Here is a 19578-nt window from a genome sequence, read left to right on the forward strand (position 1 = left end):
CAACTTTCTTCTGTGGAATTTAACAGAAAATATTTTGGTGTACTGTACATTTTAGCCCTCCTCCACTTTCGTTGCATTTAAAAGAGCGTCTTGGACAGGCTAAATATCTCCAAAGTGTCATATTTGAAGTAAACGATGACAGAATTCAATTTTTATAAGCAAACTATCTCTTTAAAAACAGCATGTAGTTATGATGAGAAGTGTTTACAAAAATAAAACCATCAGGCGAATCAGTATTTCAGTTTTATTGACATTTTATATCAATGTTGATGGGAGTTCCAATAGCATTATCCTCTCCTCATCCATTTATAAAATACACTACAGTTCTTACTGGAATACAAAAGTAGTAAAGTTTGGTGTCCAGACATAAAGCGCGATAATGCTCAGATAACAAATGCGACCATTTAATCCCTGACACAGATGAAAATCAGTAATGGTGAATAAATATGTTTATGCACATATATATTACCACATGTCATTTAAATGATGTGTCAGTTAAACATGTCAAACAGCTTATTTTTCCACTATACAACACAATCCCACATGCTACCATTCTCTGCACCCAAGCACAAAAGCCTTTTTTTGTTAATTTACAGTTGGGTCTTTGGTGATTTATTTTTTTTTTTGGAGACACTGAAGTGTCTTTTTGTTGTCTTGGGTACAGAGGAGCTATGATGAATTATGTTTTTAATTTAAAGAACCTAACAGATAGGCAGTGTACAGTCTCGTCTTACGTCCTTTTTCCCCAAAGACTCCACTAAAAAGCAAGAGCAGTCAGTACAAATGAACACCGTGAGACCGGGAACAGCACGAACTGTTGGAACATGGAATACAGACACAAAGATGTTCAGATACAACACCTTGTAAACTGCTATACACAAAGGTTTACATTCACTTAGTAATGCGCATGTTTCATCCAAAATCAGTAAGATGGTAGTTTAATGCGTTAAGCATGACGGTAAACTTCACTTTTCCTTTCGTAGATGATTTAAAGGAACAGTTCTCAATTTTGGGGGTGAATTACTTCTTTAAAGCAACAGTCCACTCAAAATGAAAGCTTCCTGAAAATACACTCAACCTCAGGCCATTCAAGATGTATTTGAGCTTGTTTCGTCATCTGAACAGATTTGGAGAAATTTTGCATTAAATTACTTGCTCACCATAGCTCTGCACCAGAATGAGAATCCAAACAACTGATAAAAACATCCATAAATAATGGCATTCAGCATTAAACTGTTGCTTAATACAAAATACAAATCCATAATTCATAACAACAAAATAAAAAAATCCAACCCGTTGTCCTCTTACATCAAAATCAAAATTAGTTTAGAAACATTTTGCACTGTTTTTGCTTGTAAATACTGCTTGATCTGTGCATATTTCTCTCCTGATTCAGACAAGATGACTTATATTTTATGTAATGATGAATTAGTTGCATACAAACACACAGCTTTTAAGTGGTGTGGATTACTTGTGGATTGTTGTAATGTTTTTATCAGCTGTTTAGACTCTCATTCTGACGGCACCCATTCGCTGCAGAGGATCCATTAGTGAGCATGTAATGCTAAACTTCTCCAAATCTTTTACGATGAAGAAACAAACTCATCTGCAATCTTGATTTTTGGGTGGACTATTTCTTTAAGCCCTGCTTATGGTCCGTCAGAGCTCCATTCAGAGATTTCTCCATGCCAGTCCTCCTCACTGTCGCAGATGGTGCAAACCTCAGCTGAATTCGGAAAGGTCAGCCTGGTAGTTTCTCACTGACACGAATCGGAGAAAGCCCCATCAGCTCGGCGAACTCGTGACCCTGATTCTGCCAAGCACAACGTGCCCTCTGAGCCCTGCCTTATGTCACATACGCTTATGAATAGAGCCGCTTGTAGTATAAACCATCGGGCTGAGATGAGCGTGACATGCGGTATGCTGTTGTTTTTACACACGTATGTCTGTACACCTTGTGTATGCATTCATGTATCTCAGTGTGCTCCCATGTGCCGGGGCGGACACACACACACACATGCGCGCGCTCTCCTCCAGACACACAAAGCCCCCCGGGGCGGCCCGTTCCCCTGATTCCGGTCCGGCGAGGGGCGTGTGTGTCAGCAGGAGATGGAGGGTAGAAGAGGGTTTAAGAGGGTAATGGCAAACCAAAGTCAGTCATTCACCCACACATTCACCATCCACCCGTTGCTCTCTCCAGGACGCTCGCTCAGTCCCAGCCGTTGTCCTTGATCATGTGGGCGAGCTCGATAATGAACTTGCCTTCCTTGTACTTCTGACTGCTCTCAAAGGCATGTTCCTGGGGGCAGGAGGAAAGCGAGAAACGATATTGACCGCCGGACTAACTTGGATGTGAAACTTGTCATCATTTATAGCTCAGTAATAGACTTTTGCAAGATTTTCAAGAAAAGTTACAATTTAAAGGGATAGTTCGTCCAAAAATGAAAATTACCCCATGATTTACTTACCCTCAAGTCATAGTAGATGTATATGGCTTTTTTCTTTAAGACGAATGCAGTCAGAGTTGTATAAAAAATGTCCTGGATCTTCAAGCTTTATAATGGCAGTGAATGGCTGTTGACTTTTTGAAGTCCAATAAAGTGCATCCATCCATCATAAAAAGTGCTCCACACGGCTCCAGGGGGTTAAAAAAGCCTTCTAAATCGATTTGATGTTTGTTTAAGAAATAAAACGTTAATTTAAAACGTTATAAACCGTAATCTCTAGCTTTCGCTAAATGTCATACTTGTGTTCACTAGAGAGTGACGTGAAACATAGGCGAACGTGGTGACAAGCTCATTGAAGAGAGCAAGACAAAACAACGGTCACGAAATAGAAGTACAAAACGAGGATTTCAATATAAGCCAAGAGTAGACTGGTTTTCCTTTGCTGTAAACAAAACTTGGTTCTCTCGAGACTAGCATATTCTCACTGGAGATTACACTACGCCTACGTCCTAAATGTTGGAACGCCACTGTCATGAATGCGCACGAAAGTTAGCTGAAGCTAGAGATTACGGTTTATAAAGTTTTAAATATAGATTTTTTCATACACAAATGCATTGATTCAAATGCAAACCTTTATTAACCCCCGGAGCAATGTGGAGCACTTTTTATGATGGATGGATGCACTTTATTGGACTTCATAATCTCAACAGCCATTCACTGCCATTATAAAGCTTGGAAGAGCCAGGACATTTATTAATATAACTCCGATTGTATTTGTCTGAAAGAAGAAAGTCATACACACCTAGGATGGCTTGAGGGTGAGTAAATAATGGGGTAATTTTCACAGGGTTCGTACAAATACTGTAAAATGAAATTCCAGGTCCTTCAAGGACTTCAATCAGAGATCTCAATTATCGAACAATGTTTTCTATTTCAAATTCTAAAAAAGAGAAATAAATAAAAATATACTAATAAAAAAGGCATTTATTTTTGTATTTGTTTATACTTTCTTTTTCTTTTTATAATTGTACTGCCTTAATGGTTTTTCTATTCTATTGTTTCTATTGTTAAAAAAAAAAATCAGAAAAAAAAAAAAGATTTGCAAATTCGCTTTAAAATCCTGATCTGAAACATATGGTTTGTGAACCCGCACTGAAGTCCTGATCTGAATCAAATGATTCACGATCCGCAGTCCATAGTTCTGATCCGAAGCAAAAGATTTGCAAACCCACTCCAAAGTTCCGATCTAAATTTAACAAATCGCGATCCATGCTCTGAAGAACCATATATTTTCAAATCAGGACCCGGAGCGCAACATGTGAATCATTTGATTTAGATCGGGACTTCAAATCACTTGAATGAATCATTTGATTTGAATCATTCAATTCACAAAATGATTCACAAACCCGTTCCAATCTAAATCAAATGATTTGTGATACGCAATTTAAAGTCCAAATTTGAATCAAATGATTCGTGATACAGGATCTGAATAGAACGCTTCTAAACGGTGAATCATATTCCGACGCAATGGTTTAACTGATTCAGAGTTTCGAAAAGCTCCATTTCACCCATCACTACATGCTTTTTAAAATCATTACAAGCAATGTCGAAATACGAATATGAATGGCTCTTTTAATTTGACATGGCCTTTGCTAGTACATCGCTTGAAATGATTCAATTGATTTGGTTTGTCAGTTCCTCTTTTCGTACTACTACTACTTTGGCTCAATTTTTTTCTGACATTTTTTTATTGTGTGAAAAGATATGTACTTATTGACAAAATCAAACACTTATTTCTTAGATACATTGTCTTTCAATCATTCAAGCACTTTTCAAGTACCTCTTCAGGAATATTAATATTTTTCAGGCCTTAAATTTCAAAGAGTCAAATTCAAGTACTTCAAGCACTTTGTACGAACCCTGTTTTCATTTTTGGGTGAACCCCTTTAATAACTCAAAAAATGTCATGTGGTATAACCATTAAGTAAGCGTAATAACATATTTTCATTCCACCTTATATTTGAGTATGTTAATCATTATTTAAAAAAAAATTGACTATCAAAGTTTTAATTCAAAAATAAAAAAGATGCTTATCACAGAAGTGGTGTGTTCAAGTCACTGTATTTTAAATTGAATTAAATGTATTTTTGAATAAATTAATAGGTAGGACAAAATAAAGTTTCACTAATGCATTTCATATCCTGTTTGTCTTTTCTTTTTATAGCTGATGGATGCAGGCAGCAGGGAGCACTCATCATATTTCTGGAGAAGGGCACTGGGTCAAACTTCTCTGCGACTCTGAAACGTCTGCATTTATATTGACATAAATATCTGACATGCTTATAAATAACCAGGCCACTATGGGAACGTATATTTGTTTGTGTGCTTACTGGTGTTTGCATCGGTCAAGGCTCCATGTCAAGGGCAACCGGAAATCCACTAGTGCTGAAAAAAAACAATCGGCATGCGGCGCAGCTGCTGATTAAAAATGGACGCCATGTGAGGAATGTGTCCTGCTTAGACAAGCCTTTATGTGCAAGCTCAAACTCGCAAAGCCGTGCATATTAACAACGTGCTATTATCTCAAAGTGTCCATGACTTGTTCGATCAATGCAAGCACGTTCAGCTTCTTCAGGTAAATGAGGCTCCAAGTAGGTTATTTGTTAGCACAGGTCTCATGAGTGTCTATGGAAAACCTGAAAGGATAGTTCACCCAAAAATGAAAATTCTGTCTTCATTTATTTGTCCTCGTGTGTACACGACTTACTTTCTTCATTTATATGGACAAAAACAGTTAAATCATTCTTCAAAACATCTATTTTTTGTTCTAAGTCAATATTTTCATTTTTAGGTGACCTGGTTCAAAAAGTGTACACACCATTGAGTCTTAATACTGTGTTGTTACCTAAATGATCCACAGCTGTGTTTTTTTGTTTAGTGATAGTTGTTCATAAGTCACCTGGTTTGTCCTGAACAGTTAAACTGCCTGCTGTTCTTCAGAAATATCCTTGGTTTTGTCCTCCACATATCTTCCATAAATTCTTTGGTTTTCCAGCATTTTTATGTGTTTGAACCCTTTCCAACAATGACTGTATGATTTTGAGATCCATCTTTTCAAACTGAGGACAACTGAAGGACTCATATGCAACTATTACAGAAGGTTCAAACGCTCACTGGTGCTCCAGAAGGAAACACAATGCATTAAGAGCTGGGGGTGAAAACTTTTGAACACAATGGAGATGTGTACATTTTTCTAATTTTTCCTAAATATCACATTTCTTCCATTTAGTACTGCCCTTCAGAGGCGAAAGAAGATGGTTACATGTTTCCCAGCAGACAAAATAAGTTAAATTTACCCTGTTCTTCAAATTCAAAAAGTTTTCACCCCCCGGCTCTTAATGCATTGTTTTTTCTTCTTGAGCATCAGTGAGCGTTTGAACCTTCTGTAATAGTTGCATACGAGTCCCTCAGTTGTCCTCAGTGTGAAAAGATGGATCTCAAAATAATATAATCATTGTTGGAAAGGGTTCAAATACACAAAAATGCTGAAAAACCAAAGAATTTGTGGGACCTGAAGGATTTTTCTGAAGAACAGCAGACAATTTAACTGTTCAGGACAAACAAGGGACTCATGAACAAGTATCACTAAACAAAAAAAACATGGCTGTGGATCATTCAGGTAACAACATAGTATTAAGAATAAAGTGTACATAAACTTTTGAGAATGGGGTCATTTTTATAAATTCAACTGTTGTGGACTATATGTAAATGTCTTTTATGTGAAATATCTTATTCTGGTCAGTACTAAATAAACAGTAACATGTATTTTGTATGATCCCTCTTATTTTGGTCAAATAATTAACATTTTTAATGATTCTGAAAGGGGGATCCAAACTTTTGACCCATCTTCCACCACCACTCTAATTAACGCTGTTTTTGCTACTATATGTAAATGACCTGTTATAATGTTATCTCTCTTTTATGTACTTTAATTTCTCATGTGTTGTGAGTGTTTTCTTACATATTTCCACCCCAGTGTGGTTTTGCAGTTTTCGCAGTAGATGTCTGCCACTGCGTGAAGGCCCGTGAGCAGAACCCTCTCCTCTGCAGGGCCACATCCCACGTTCACCCTGACAAAACCAGTGAGACACAGTCATGCACAGGAAGCTCCAGTTAGGTTCATGAAAGTGCAGTAGACATGACCAGAGCTTATACACTAACATTCAAAAGCTTGTGGCTGGTAAGTTTTTCTTTTCTTTAAAATAAAATAATACTTTTATTCACTAAGGATGCATTAAAGGGATACTGTAGTTCACCCAAAAATGACATTTACTCTGTGATTTAATTACCCTTAAACTACAATCATACAATCAGAGTTATTATAAAAAATGTTCTGGGTCTTCCAAGCTTCATAATATACGACGGCATTTTAGTGCTATGTTAAAAAATGTACAAAAAAAAAAAAGATTACAACATTAAAGTCGTAATATTTTGAGAATAAAGTCGAAATTACGAGAATAAAGTCTGAAATGTTTCAAGAATAAAGTCGGAATATTTCAAGAATAAAATTAAAAATTACAAGAGTAAGTCTAAATGTTTTGAGAATTAAGTTGAAATATTGTGAGAAGTCAAAATTACAATAATTAATTTGTAGCAATTATGAGATTAAAGTTATAATATTTTGAGAGTATATTCTAGCCTATTGCGCTTGCAAATGGCCCAGATTGAGTCTCATCTTTCAAAATCTGTCTGTTTTATAGCAAAATGCAAACAATATGTCTATTACAATAATGTGTTTTTCACGCTCTTTAATGTTACTAGACAGATCGCTGTATTCGCATCAGTTCAATAATGAGACATTTGTTTCATTTATACTGTTTTTTTTTCATGCCTTCTGATGTTCCTTCACTTTTTTATCTTGCTATAAACTTGAAATATACACATTTATAATTTGTATTTTGTGATAAAACTGACAGAATTTGAAAGCTGAGCTGTGTTATATTAAAAGCAACAAAGCATAAAATGATTGTGATTACTGGGTGGCTGGCACACTAAAAATAATTAATGAAAGACAATAAATGTTATACATTAAAGAGCGCAGTGGAGAGATCAAAGAAAACCTCAGTCACAGTTGAGGATTTTGATATCAGCCAAGTGGACACTGGTTTTCCTTTGCTATAAACCAAACAAGACTAGCATATTTTCACTGGGGCTTCTTATGCTATGCGTACATCCTACGTCATCCGCTGGAACGTCTGTTTTGTGAACACACGTACGACGGAAGCTATAACGGTTTATAAAGTTTTTAAGTATACGTTTTTAAATATGGATATTTTTCTTACGCAAACGCATTGATTCAGGAGGCCTTTATTAACTCCCGGAGCCATGTGGAGCACTTTTTATGATGGATAGATGCAATTTATTGGACTTAAAAATCTTAACAGCCATTCACTGCCATTATAAAGCTTGGAAATGCCAGGATATTTTTTAATATAACTCTGATTGTATTCGTCTAAAAGAAGAAAGTCATATACACCTAGGATGGCTTGAGGGTGAGTAAATCATGGGGTAATTTTCATTTTTGGGTGAACTATCCCTTTAAATTGATTAAGACTTTTACAATAGGAATGTTTCCATTCAAAAAATAATTTGCTGCAACCGAGGAAGCCTGTGGCTCTTTTTTTCCTACATAATAACAAAATGCAATAACACTGTCATGTTATCTTGTGTTCAGATGCTTACGTTTTGGGAACGTAATGTGAGCCAGTTATGGAAGGTGACTATACCAAATCATTTAGATGACAAACTTTTGCTTCTTCAAATCTTTACAATAACTTTTCAGATGTGGTGCGATGAGATCGGTGCACTGGTTAGTCCAGATATCCAATCACATGACATGTTGAAGCAAAGTCATATGGCTTTCTTGATGTGCATCAAGGAATTTCTTTGGTAAATGTGTTTCCGTCATAGTTTATGCATATGTCTCGGATTTAAAAAATGATCCGACTCAATTAAGAGCAATGGAATTAGCATTCCATTCGTTTTTTTATGTGATATCCTAAAACTGACATACAAATAGGCGAATGGAAACATAGCTATTGTCAAAAAAAGTTTTATTTTAAATAAATGCTGTTCTTTTGAAATTTCTATTCATCAAAGGTTTCTATTTATCAAAAAGTTTCCACAAAAATTTTAACCAGCACAACAGTTTCCAACATGAAAAATAATAGGAAATGTTTCTTAAAGGGGTCATCGGATGCCCATTTTCCACAAGTGGATATGATTCTTTAGGGTCTTAATAAAAAGTCTATAACATGCTTTGGTTAAAATTTCTCAATGGTAGTGTAAAAAACACCTTTTTTACCTTGCCAAAATCAGCTCTGCAAAAATCATCCTGTTCTGGTCGATGTTGCTTTAAATGTTAATTAGCTCAGCTCGCCCCGCCCCTCTCTTCTCTCTGTGGAGTGACGAGCCTGTTTACTTTAGCTGCATTTAGCCGCGTTTAGCCACAAAACTTGCTAACTAGCACGTTATTAGGAAAGGCGATTGCAAAGATTCATAAACTTGTTATTATATTCACTTCTGCTGTAAGTGAAGCTGGATCACGAATGATTTGTGCGAACATAGACGCATTTGTTTAGATCGGGAGGCGCATTCCCTTCACAAACAAACGTAATCCACTGCATCTTCAGCGGCTCAGATGTCGGGAGTAAATGACGACTGCTATGTTCATTATTACATCCAACAACACAATACCTCAGTCGCTTAGGAGCCATTCTTGTCTACATCCCTGCTCCGGCATCGAAACAATGGTGATCGGACTGTTACAGCTCATTTAAGGCGGATCTAAGTAAGACGGCAGTGTCAATCAACTATCGTGGGAGCGGCCTCTGTCGGTGTGTCGTCACACAGACAAGATGCTGAGAATGGCTCGATTTGATAAATCAACAGATTACATAAATACCACTGGGTGGATTTTTATCATTATAGGGTGGTTGTGTACACACACTGCCAACACACATTTATGTTCAAACATCATGTAAAAGTGAACTGTGCATCCGATGACCCCTTTAAAGCAGAAAATCAGCATCTTAGAATGGTTTCTGAAGGATCATGTGACACGGAAGACTAGAGTAATTCAGCTTTGCCATATTATTGTAATAATATTCCACTGTATTACTGTTTCCGCTGTATTTTTGAGCAAATAAATGAAGATATGAGACTTTCAAAAAAAATGAAAAATCCTACCAACCCCAAACATTTGAAAGGTAGTATATGCACACATCATTTTTATGTCAGACTCCTTCAAATACCATAAATGTACAATCAAATGCCTGTGTAAAAACACAGAAAAACTTACACCGAATTGAACAGATATGCTCTGCCCTGACTTCCTTGAAAGGACTAAAAGAAAAAAGAGACACATTCCTTAGAGAACTGCATATAATATCACATTCAGATGTTAATCTGGAACTACAGTATCTGCTTTTTTACCCGAGCAGAACTGATGTGACATTAAACAGCATGTGTTGATCTTCTAATCTGTGAGCTTTGTATGCTTAACAAACATGTTTGTTCGTGTCCTGTTCCTGCACCTGTTGTTAGGTCGTTAATTCTCGGCTCATTAATCACCTTGGAGATGAGCTCGTCATGGTTGGCGAGGTGTGCTCTGCAGTGGATGCAGCTGTAGGTACGGTGGCAGCTGGGCAGGTACGCCTGGAAAGTTTTGGAGCGCGTCATGGTGACCATGGGCCGGGTCGGCGGGCGGTGCAAGAAGGGGCTGCCGGCCCAGGTCGGCTCACAAGGGAAGCACCGCAACACACAGGTGAGGGCCGTGGTGGGGCGGGGTGGGAGGTATACACCTGCACACACACACAGGGATGTCCTGGGGTAAGTATCACAGCTGCTGCGTTGCACTGTTTGTTTGAGCGACCTTTGAGTCTACTAGTGGTGCGAGTTTGGGACGGGACTATTTGTTGAGCAAGGTTGGATTATTATTGCTCAAACGTAATACTTTGGAATCAAGGAACAGTTCATAATCAGAAACTATAATGCTACTGAAACTACGAGTCCTGAAAGAATTAATCTTATAAGAAAGAGCTTTTTAGTTAAAATGTAAACATACAGTGCAGACAAATGATTACAGAACAAATGACTTCTCAAACACATACAGCTTACAACCACTTTTTGGCTCACAAGGCTTAAATCAGTGTAGTTACTGAGTGATTGCTCATATGACAACATACTGTAGAGGTGGGCGATATACTGGTAGATACGATTAACCACTAGGGCTATCGTCTCTATCGCAGTTACACACTCACAATAACGTATCGTTTGCATGCGTTTTAAGCATTGCAGTTAAAAAACAAGTGATTTTAAGCTGTTAAAATGCAATCAGCAGCGAGCACTGTCAGAGAGCAGGGCCCTATGATTTGCATGGTGCAGAAAACGTGGATGGATTCTCAGAATCCAGTCATAAAAACGGAATTTATTCTAAAATGCAGAATGTCATGGAATTTGTCAAAGTTTGGATGAATCAGTCAAAATCATTACACTTAAATCAAATCACGATATGGACTAGTATCTCTAAATATTATGCAAAAAGAGTATTTCAATATGAATCGTTAATGTTCTGCGTGTCTCTGTGTGTGTGAATGGTGCAGACGCACTGATTCGTTTACTACACACAGGCCGAAGTGCGCATGGAGTTCATGGTGATTTCTATGTCTGCTGTCTCGCCAAATGAGGACATAAATACATGAACAACATTTCCAGGACTGCTCTGAAGTTTCTTCATAAGCAGTTTACTGTTTCTTTTGAGAGATACTATCGCCATATCATATACACAGAAATGTAAAAAGGTATTCATGGCAACCCATCAAAATTTGGTTTAACTTGAAGACATATATTACTATTGTATAGTAGAATGTACGTAATACTACAACTACTATTATTACTAAAATTGTTAAAACTTAATTTTATTAAAAAATAATCACACAATATTTCTTTCATGTTTTAATTTGATTAAAAGATAAATATAATTAATATTTTAATATTGATATTTTAATATTGTAAAAATAAACTTTAATTAATTTAAAAAATTGGCATGCTTAAATAGAATTTGGTCAAATGTTAAACTTTAATAAGTTGATGTTAAATTGTATAAGTTTAATCATTTTAATTAATTAGACTTGCTTTGTGATTAATAAAATGCAATTTAACCATTAAAAAAATCCAGAAAAATTAAAACTGAATTTGGGAAAAAATAAAACAGATTTCATAGGGAACTAAGAGAGCAGAAAACAGAAAATTAGATAAGTTGCATTGGCAACTATGTTAAATAAAGTTGAAGTACTAAAATGACTAAAACTGAAACATTAACCTTAATAGAAATATTAAAAAACAAAAGCTAATAAAAACGACAACAGCACTCAACAAAAATACTAAAACATTAAAAGATTAATAAAAAGTGTAATAAATGTATTGTTCATTGTCTGTTCATGTTAGTTAATACACAACCTGAAGTAAACAAATGACACCTTACTGTAAAGTGTAACCAAATACTATACCAGTATTTAAATAATACTGCTTAATCATGTGGCTTGTTGAAGAAAAGAGTGCTATTACTTTTAATAATAAAAAAAGAAAAAAACATAGATACAGAAAAATATTTACTATAGTTATCTAGATACGCTCTTTGAAGCTTGAGTCAGATATGGCCAATGCTCTGGCAACGATCCCCTACTCCCTAACATCATGGTGGCTAGTCCTGCATGATCAATCCCTTTTTCCATTTTGTTTACCAGTGGTGCAGATACTGCACACTTCACCTTTAAGAATGTCCAGTGCTTAGCAAGTGTGTTTGTGTGCAACAGTCTGATGCTTTATTGTCATGTTACTCCTTCAGTCAGAAGGTTTTGTTGAAGCAGGGGTGAGCCCATCTTAAGAGTCTGGTGCAAAAAGCATCTCTTATGTTCTGTCCATTGTTTCCCCGCCAAAGCGTGGGGTCGGAGAATAAAGAGTCTACTGACAGATCGAAGCGCTTTCCCACACAAACACACAACCGTTGGCTGGGGCAAACTCACACTTGTACTGCATCATGTCCACAAATAAACCCTCTAGCATTCTGGTGACCCGCTCTCGCCCCAGTTCCACACCCTGACCAGTGCGGGTATTTTAGGACTCCGCGAGTTTGCTCAGGACACGATGCTCAAAGACCCCGTGGTGTGTTCTTACAGTTTACTGTGAACTAAACGATACATTTTGTGACACTGTTATGATAACTGCATAATAGATGAGATAATGGATTTCTCTTTCTCTCATACAAGGTTTGGGAAAGACTAAGTGGCTATTATTTGTTCAAGGTTAATACTGGTTCCTTCTCATTATTATATTTAATCTGAAATGTAAGCTGTTTTGTATGAAAACATCAATAAATTATAGTAAAAGTGGATCAGGTTATCAGCATTTCAGGAAGATGTAAACCCTCCTCTCTGAACTGATGATCAAATCCAATTGTTAGTGCTCGGAATGATTTTTCCAACCTGTTTATGTCTTTGCTTGGGGTTTTGTGTTTGTATTTCTCCTTACTCATGCAGCTATGAATTGAATCCAGGTTTTGTATTGCCATATCAGGCAGATCGATAAAAGCAAAGGGAGAGAGTCTCGGTATGGTTTCATCATGCATACAAAAACACATCAGATGAGTTCTGATCCGTGAGCGCTGATGAACCTTCAGGCACAACCAGTTCAAATACTAATCAGTGAACCAACATGTAAACTATGCTACGGACCACAAAGCTGGACACAAGCTGGATGAAAAGCCATCTTATAAGATGCTTTCTAATCATTTTATCAAATGTTTAGAAGGATAGTGAAATGAAAGTTCTGTTAGAATTTGCCCACCCTCATGTCATTCCAAACCTGTATGACTTTATTTCTTCTGTGGAACATGAAATAAGATATTCTGAAGTTATTTCAGTTCCACAGAATAAAGAAAGTCAATACAGGTTTAGAATGAAAAACATAAGAGCAGTAAATTATGACATCATTTTTCCATAAACTATCATTTAAACAAAAAATTCATCAGATATGCAATGCTTAACATAGTATAAACACTACTAAAGAACATAAACACTAGCATTTAAGGAATAATTCATCCATAAATGAAAAGAAATTTGTCGTCATTTATAACCCTCATGTCATTTCAAACCCATGCTGTTATTTTTCCATGGAACAAAATTTGTAAAGAAATTTTACACAGCTGTTTCCTTAAGACAGTTCGCATTGACCAGTGGCTGTTGCATGAACTGCTTAGACAAGTTAGTCATCCACCATTTTTCTTTAAGAAATGTCAGTTACATAAAAACATAGTTTGGTCTATTTCGAATCCTAAAAGTAAGACTGATTACTCCTTGATGAACGGCTAGATGGTCAAACCAGGATTGCCATGTCTGCAGTTTTACCATGGAATTGGGCTACTATTACTTTTTTGCCACAAGTTTTTTAGATTTTTTTTTTAATTATTCCCCCACCCCTTCGGAACGCTATGTTGAAAGAGGGAGAAGGGGATGCATTTCCCAAAAGCATCACATCGCAAAAACAACTATGGTCGCAAGTTTCGTCGTTACCAGCATAGTTCAACGATTCGGAAACAGCGTCACATATGGGCATTAGTGTTGGGCGATATGCTCAATTTTCATATCGTCCTATCATCAGCCTGTGAGATCGCAGATACACAATATTATCGTGCTAATTTATTTAATTATTTACTTACTTAGTTTCATTGCTGGCAAATGAACCAACACCAGCATAAGGCTAAAAGCAGCCTGTTTTCAATATGCCTTAATTTGTGTTTAACATGATAACAAGTTACTAATGCTTAGATTTTCTTAGTTATTCTAAAAGCAGCTACAGAAAACGAGCAAAGAACATTTGGGTTGTCAAAGAACATCATCACTGACTAGCCTAGCCTAGCGCGAGTTTATGCACTTTAAAAAACACTCCTGGTACCATAAGTGAATACAGTAGTTAGTAGAGGTAAACCGCGATTAATGAAACATCAAATAAAGTGAAATGACAGGGAACAAAAAAAGTAAATCAGTCATCAAGTGCCATGTTCAATATAGCTGGATTTTACAGATCTCTAATCAGTTATATAGCAGAAATTATTACTTCACCACAGCTTGTGACGTCATTAACAACGGCCCTACATTGTTGAACTAATGTGGTTCAAACGACAGAGATGTGACCGTGTTCAGGAAACTGTCATGACTAGTTAGTTAGTTTCCACAACAATGCATTGTACTATGGAGGTTAATCAGCGAGTTACGTTGTTGTAGGGGAAATGCACCCCAGAATGTGATTTTGACGAAGAAAACCCCCTGTGGAAAACAACACAATTGGGCTAGTATTGCATAGCACTTGAGCTGGTTTTGTTTCACAAACTTAGCAACCCTGGGTCAAACTAGCTCTTAAAGGGAACCCCGGGTATTAAGACTTGTATGGCTTAATATAATTTAAATAATGTCTCTTACGAAAACATGTAGTAGAAAACCCATGAAAGATTTACATTATTTAAAAAAAATCCACAGTGTTTAATACAGATTTTGGACTATGTGGGGCAACATTATTTCAATGACATGAAATGGTTGCACTCGATGAGCTACAGGTGTTACCTGTTGCTGTTTTTACCACAACACAATTCAGAAAATAAAATACTGATATGATGACCACAGCTACTGAAAGAGCTTACAGGTTGCGATAGATATAACCATAGGGTTGAATATATTGAGTGAAATCCATACTAAGAAATTCCTTCAGCACCTGTGGCGTCATGACAAGCGTTGCATGAGTACATCGTGCCAGGATGGCATCTAGCGTTTCTTGTCTCTGCCATTTGTAAGCTCTTTCAGTAGCTGTGGTCTACTAAAAGCCCCAAAGGCATCAGGGCTGAAGTGGAGAGAACAAAGACGCAGGTCTTTTGGAAGTTTTATTCTTTTACAGGTATCTTCCCATTCTTTTCTCCTCTTTTTACTGCTAGGAGAGCAGTGAAGACTTAATCGCTTCTCTTATTGCCCTTTGACTGAAAAGCGAGTGCAGCCATTTCACATCATCGAAATAACGGTGCCCCCCATATTTATAAAACATAATGTGTCACATAATGTGGATTTTTTTAAATAATGTAAAACTATCATCGGTTTTCTACTACATATTTTAATAAGAGACATAATTTATAGGTCTTAATACCTGGGGTTCTATTTAAGACACAAGCTGAGTCCAAAGTCACATGTTGTCTAACAGGTACTACATTTGGTTTAAAACGTACTTCACATCCATTAAAAAAACACGTCCCATATAGTATGAATATGAGTAGTATTATTAAAATCCAGAAATACATTTTCCGCCATGTTATCACTGTCACATGACCTAAAAGCTATCATTCACAACTCCTCTCCTATGGCCTCATGGGATAGCAAAGTGTTGAATGCATATTCCAGAATCTCAGCAGAAGTAGCAAGTCATACAAGTACTTTTCACCTAGACTTTGAATGTATTTGGAAAAACTCTTTTCATTATTTTAGCATACTAAAGTATGGAAGTAGGCATATTTAAATTGATAGTTCACCCAAAAATAAAAAGTGTCATTAATCACTCACCCACATGTCATTCCAAACCTGTATGACCTTGCATTGTGGTAGTCTCATGAATGCACAGTGAAAAAGTTAGTTGTTATTTTTGTTTCCTTTGCTCATAAAAAGTATTCTCATAGCTTCATAAAATTATGGTTGCCACATGGACTATTTTAACAATGTCCTTACTACCTTTCTGGGCCTTGAATGTGTCACTTGCATTGCTGTCTATGCAGGGTCAGAAAGCTTTTGAATTTCATCAAAAATATCTTAATTTGTGTTTCAAAAAATAACAAAGGTCTTATGGGTTTGGAACAACATGATGGTGAGTAATAAATGACAGAATTTTGATTTTGGCCGAACTATCCCATTAAATGCAACAACAGTCTTAACATAATATCTATGTTTATGCATCTGCTTCAAAAATGACAAAAAGTACCACAAAGTTGTCCCAATGACATGTACTCTATATTCCAAGTCTTCTGAAGTAATACTCTTTGTTCTATGGAAAGAGCTTCATGAAGATGTTTACTTTTGTGTTCCATGGAACAAAAGTCAGAATACAGGCCTGGAAAGACCTTTTCTGGTGAACAGAAACTTTAATTTTGTTCATTTCCAGCTTAATGTCTCCTGCTAAGTGCTCTGATGCATTTGTTGTGAAACAGGGGCTATAGCACTCTCCACTTCAAGGCCTGTGCAACACAAGGACCTTCCTTATGTAACCGAAGCAGCGCTGATGGGGATAACAGCAACAACACAAAAGAGGGGAAAATGTGTGTCCTTGTGCTGCGCCCCATCCTTCACTGACTGTCCAGCCTCTAGCGTCTTATTTAACAGCAGTCTTTTTGGTGATGCATTAACTGTAATTACTTTGAGTCAGGATTTCTAATCTGCATCTCTGACATGATTTTCGCAATCGTCCCCCACAACCGTACTTTTATCATTTTGGAAAATGGTGTAATACGACGTTACGTCATAGCAAAATGATTATACAGTCCCTGTAATTTCCTGAGAGGGTCATGAAAATTAAAATGTTCTGCTTTTTGTGATTATCCATTTTCTGATGGCTTGTATTTGCATTCATAAATGCAGTTTATTATGCACGGAGTGTCACGGTATAATACCATAGCTTAAGACGTGCAGGAAATACTATTGAAAAACGTAATCTCTGCAGACCGGATTGAATTTGACAGCGTTTCAGAAATTACTTGTCAGCATTTAAGCTCCGAAATTTGATGTGTAAGCGCGTGAGAGCTTGTTGAAAATAAAAAATTAATCAATTCTTTTTTATTGTTTTATGTAATAACTCTATGCTCTATGTGCTGTGCTGTACTAAACGTACTGACAGCAGACGGTATGTGGGACTGGATATCAGCCACACTGCACTACTGGCACTGTTTCCTCATGGCAGCCCAAGCATGCTTTCAAATTTGACCTCTGACAACACAGTCATAAACAACATTTAAAATGAATTTTTGAGCCTAATAAAACATACCAGAGCAAATTCACACTAAAAATGGCAGTAAAATGTGAGACCTGTTGAAATGATATCATTTCATCACAATGTCACACCTAAACATGTTGCAGTATAACTATCATCAAGCTTTATTAATTCAAACCCATCGATGCTATCCAGTTAGGGAGCTTACTAGGTTTTGAAAACACAGCCAATATAAGTCCTTTATAAGTCAAAAAAACTATGAAAAGTGCAAATGTGTGGGTCAGTTATATTAAATATTCTATTAAATGTTCTTTTATTTTTCTTAATATCAAATATTAGATAACTTTCAATCTAAAATTCTAATATTCTATTCTATTAAATAATCAATTCTGCTCTAAATTGTTGTTCTAAATATATAAAATGTGTGTCTACAAATTGTATTTATTCTAAATATTCTAATATTTTATTACATATTCTAATATTCTCATATGATTAAATATCTATGTAAATATTAAATACTTCACGAAATCTTCTAAGTTTAGAATGTTAGTAAATGCTGATAATTCATAATTACATATTCTGTAAAATATTCTATGAAATATTTTTTATGCTGAATATTCTATTTTTTTTAATGTTTAATTTCTTAAGTCTTTATATATATATATATGTATATATACTGCAGTGTTTATCTCCTGGACAACTCAGACGTGACGCAGGCTGTATAAAGTGCACACTACTGCTGTTCTAAATGCAGAAATGTCTTAATTTATGACTGATAGCACTTACATGTCATGCAGCCACAACGATTAAGGAGATGACTGTCAGAGATGATACATGTGCACTGCTGTTGCTGCAGTGATGCTGATGCTGCTGGTGGATGTGATAGTGGAGGTGTTAGATAAACAAGCATCAGCAGTACCACTGCGGACCTGCAGCACCTCACACCATCCAGCATCTCCAACACAACTATAATGCAACACTGTCATCACGACCTGATGCTCCTACACATCCCACTGTCAATATCTGTTGACATTATTTACTGACTACAGCAAACTTTAATATATGACTACTTGTTAAAATGACTCGCTTACCTTTGAAAAGAAGAAATCGAGGTTGTGAGATAGTGGCACGTCCTCCTCTTCCGTTAAAGTAAATCAGGATTCACAGTAAACTTTGCGCGTGCATTCCTATCACGACAAATCCCCTCTCCCGCTTCTCTCGCGGTCAGTGTGGACGTGGTGCATGTAAACCAAGTTTTGTCTGAGCACGATCACACTGTACATCACCTACAACGCGAATGACGACTGTTTCCACCAATCGCTGATGCGCAGAGGCATAGCAACACTACGCTGATTGGTCAGAACGTGAAAAAACAACCAATCATAATTTAGGCTGGTATCTACCTGCAGAGCTAACTGAGTTTAGGCAGAATTTATGGTCAAAACCTAATTTGTTCGTTAGGTTTATCCGTTGCTTGGAGGTTTAAGCTACTGAAACTATTTAAAGATCATATCAAATACAACTATGTAAGTATATTCTTCATTTCAAACTTTTTAAACAACATCTTGACGTAACAACACCAAACTTATTAGGAAAGTGCAGGAAGGCGTATATAATCGATGACGACACTTACGACAATTAACTATTTAAAAAAAACGGTTACTACAGTTAAAACCTTGGTAATAACCACAAATTAAGCATGGTTTTGCTACACTAACCATAGTATGACCAAACTGTGGATAAACAATGGTAATCAATACGCCAAAAAATAAGGTTACTACACTTTTACTACAGTAAAACCATAGTTAATTTTCGTGAGTGGAGCAGTTAAATGTATGGTTGAAGACGTTTTCATGCTCCATATATTATTTATAGAATGTTACGTTGAAGTATATTTGTAAAGTGATGTGATACGTTCACAACAAGTGCTTATATTTCATACATGTTTGATTGGTTAGCAAGTTTCAGTTATCATAGAGCGACCCCTTCTGGCTAAAATGCGTTTCTTTCCAGGTACAGTCACTTGTACATGTACAAGTTTTTATTTATTTATTTTTTT

General features: G+C 36.4%; 1 protein-coding gene across 1 annotated transcript; it reads right to left on the minus strand.

Annotated features, from left to right (window-relative positions):
* Positions 1–230: 230 nt before the first annotated feature.
* Positions 231–18781, minus strand: ypel2b (yippee-like 2b). The gene is made up of 5 exons (XM_051129574.1): positions 18611–18781; positions 10080–10309; positions 9808–9851; positions 6469–6577; positions 231–2299 (listed from the first exon to the last, which is right to left on the minus strand). The coding sequence occupies exons 2-5, from the start codon at positions 10194–10196 to the stop codon at positions 2210–2212; spliced, it is 360 nt and encodes a 119-aa protein (XP_050985531.1). The 5' UTR covers positions 10197–10309; positions 18611–18781; the 3' UTR covers positions 231–2209.
* Positions 18782–19578: the final 797 nt, after the last annotated feature.

The sequence above is a fragment of the Labeo rohita genome, chromosome 15 (genome assembly GCF_022985175.1).
Source record: "Labeo rohita strain BAU-BD-2019 chromosome 15, IGBB_LRoh.1.0, whole genome shotgun sequence".
Lineage (NCBI taxonomy): Eukaryota > Metazoa > Chordata > Actinopteri > Cypriniformes > Cyprinidae > Labeo > Labeo rohita.

What these genes read in the sequence shown, in the direction of transcription:
- ypel2b (XM_051129574.1), bottom strand. Translation starts at nt 10,196, where the DNA reads ATGGTCACCATGACGCGCTCCAAAACTTTCCAGGCGTACCTGCCCAGC. An exon ending in ATGACGAGCTCATCTCCAAG is followed by an intron (nt 9,852 to 10,079) that starts GTGATTAATGAG and finishes TTTTTCTTTTAG; the next exon opens with TCCTTTCAAGGAAGTCAGGG. An exon ending in GCATATCTGTTCAATTCGGT is followed by an intron (nt 6,578 to 9,807) that starts GTAAGTTTTTCT and finishes TGGTTTTGTCAG; the next exon opens with GGTGAACGTGGGATGTGGCC.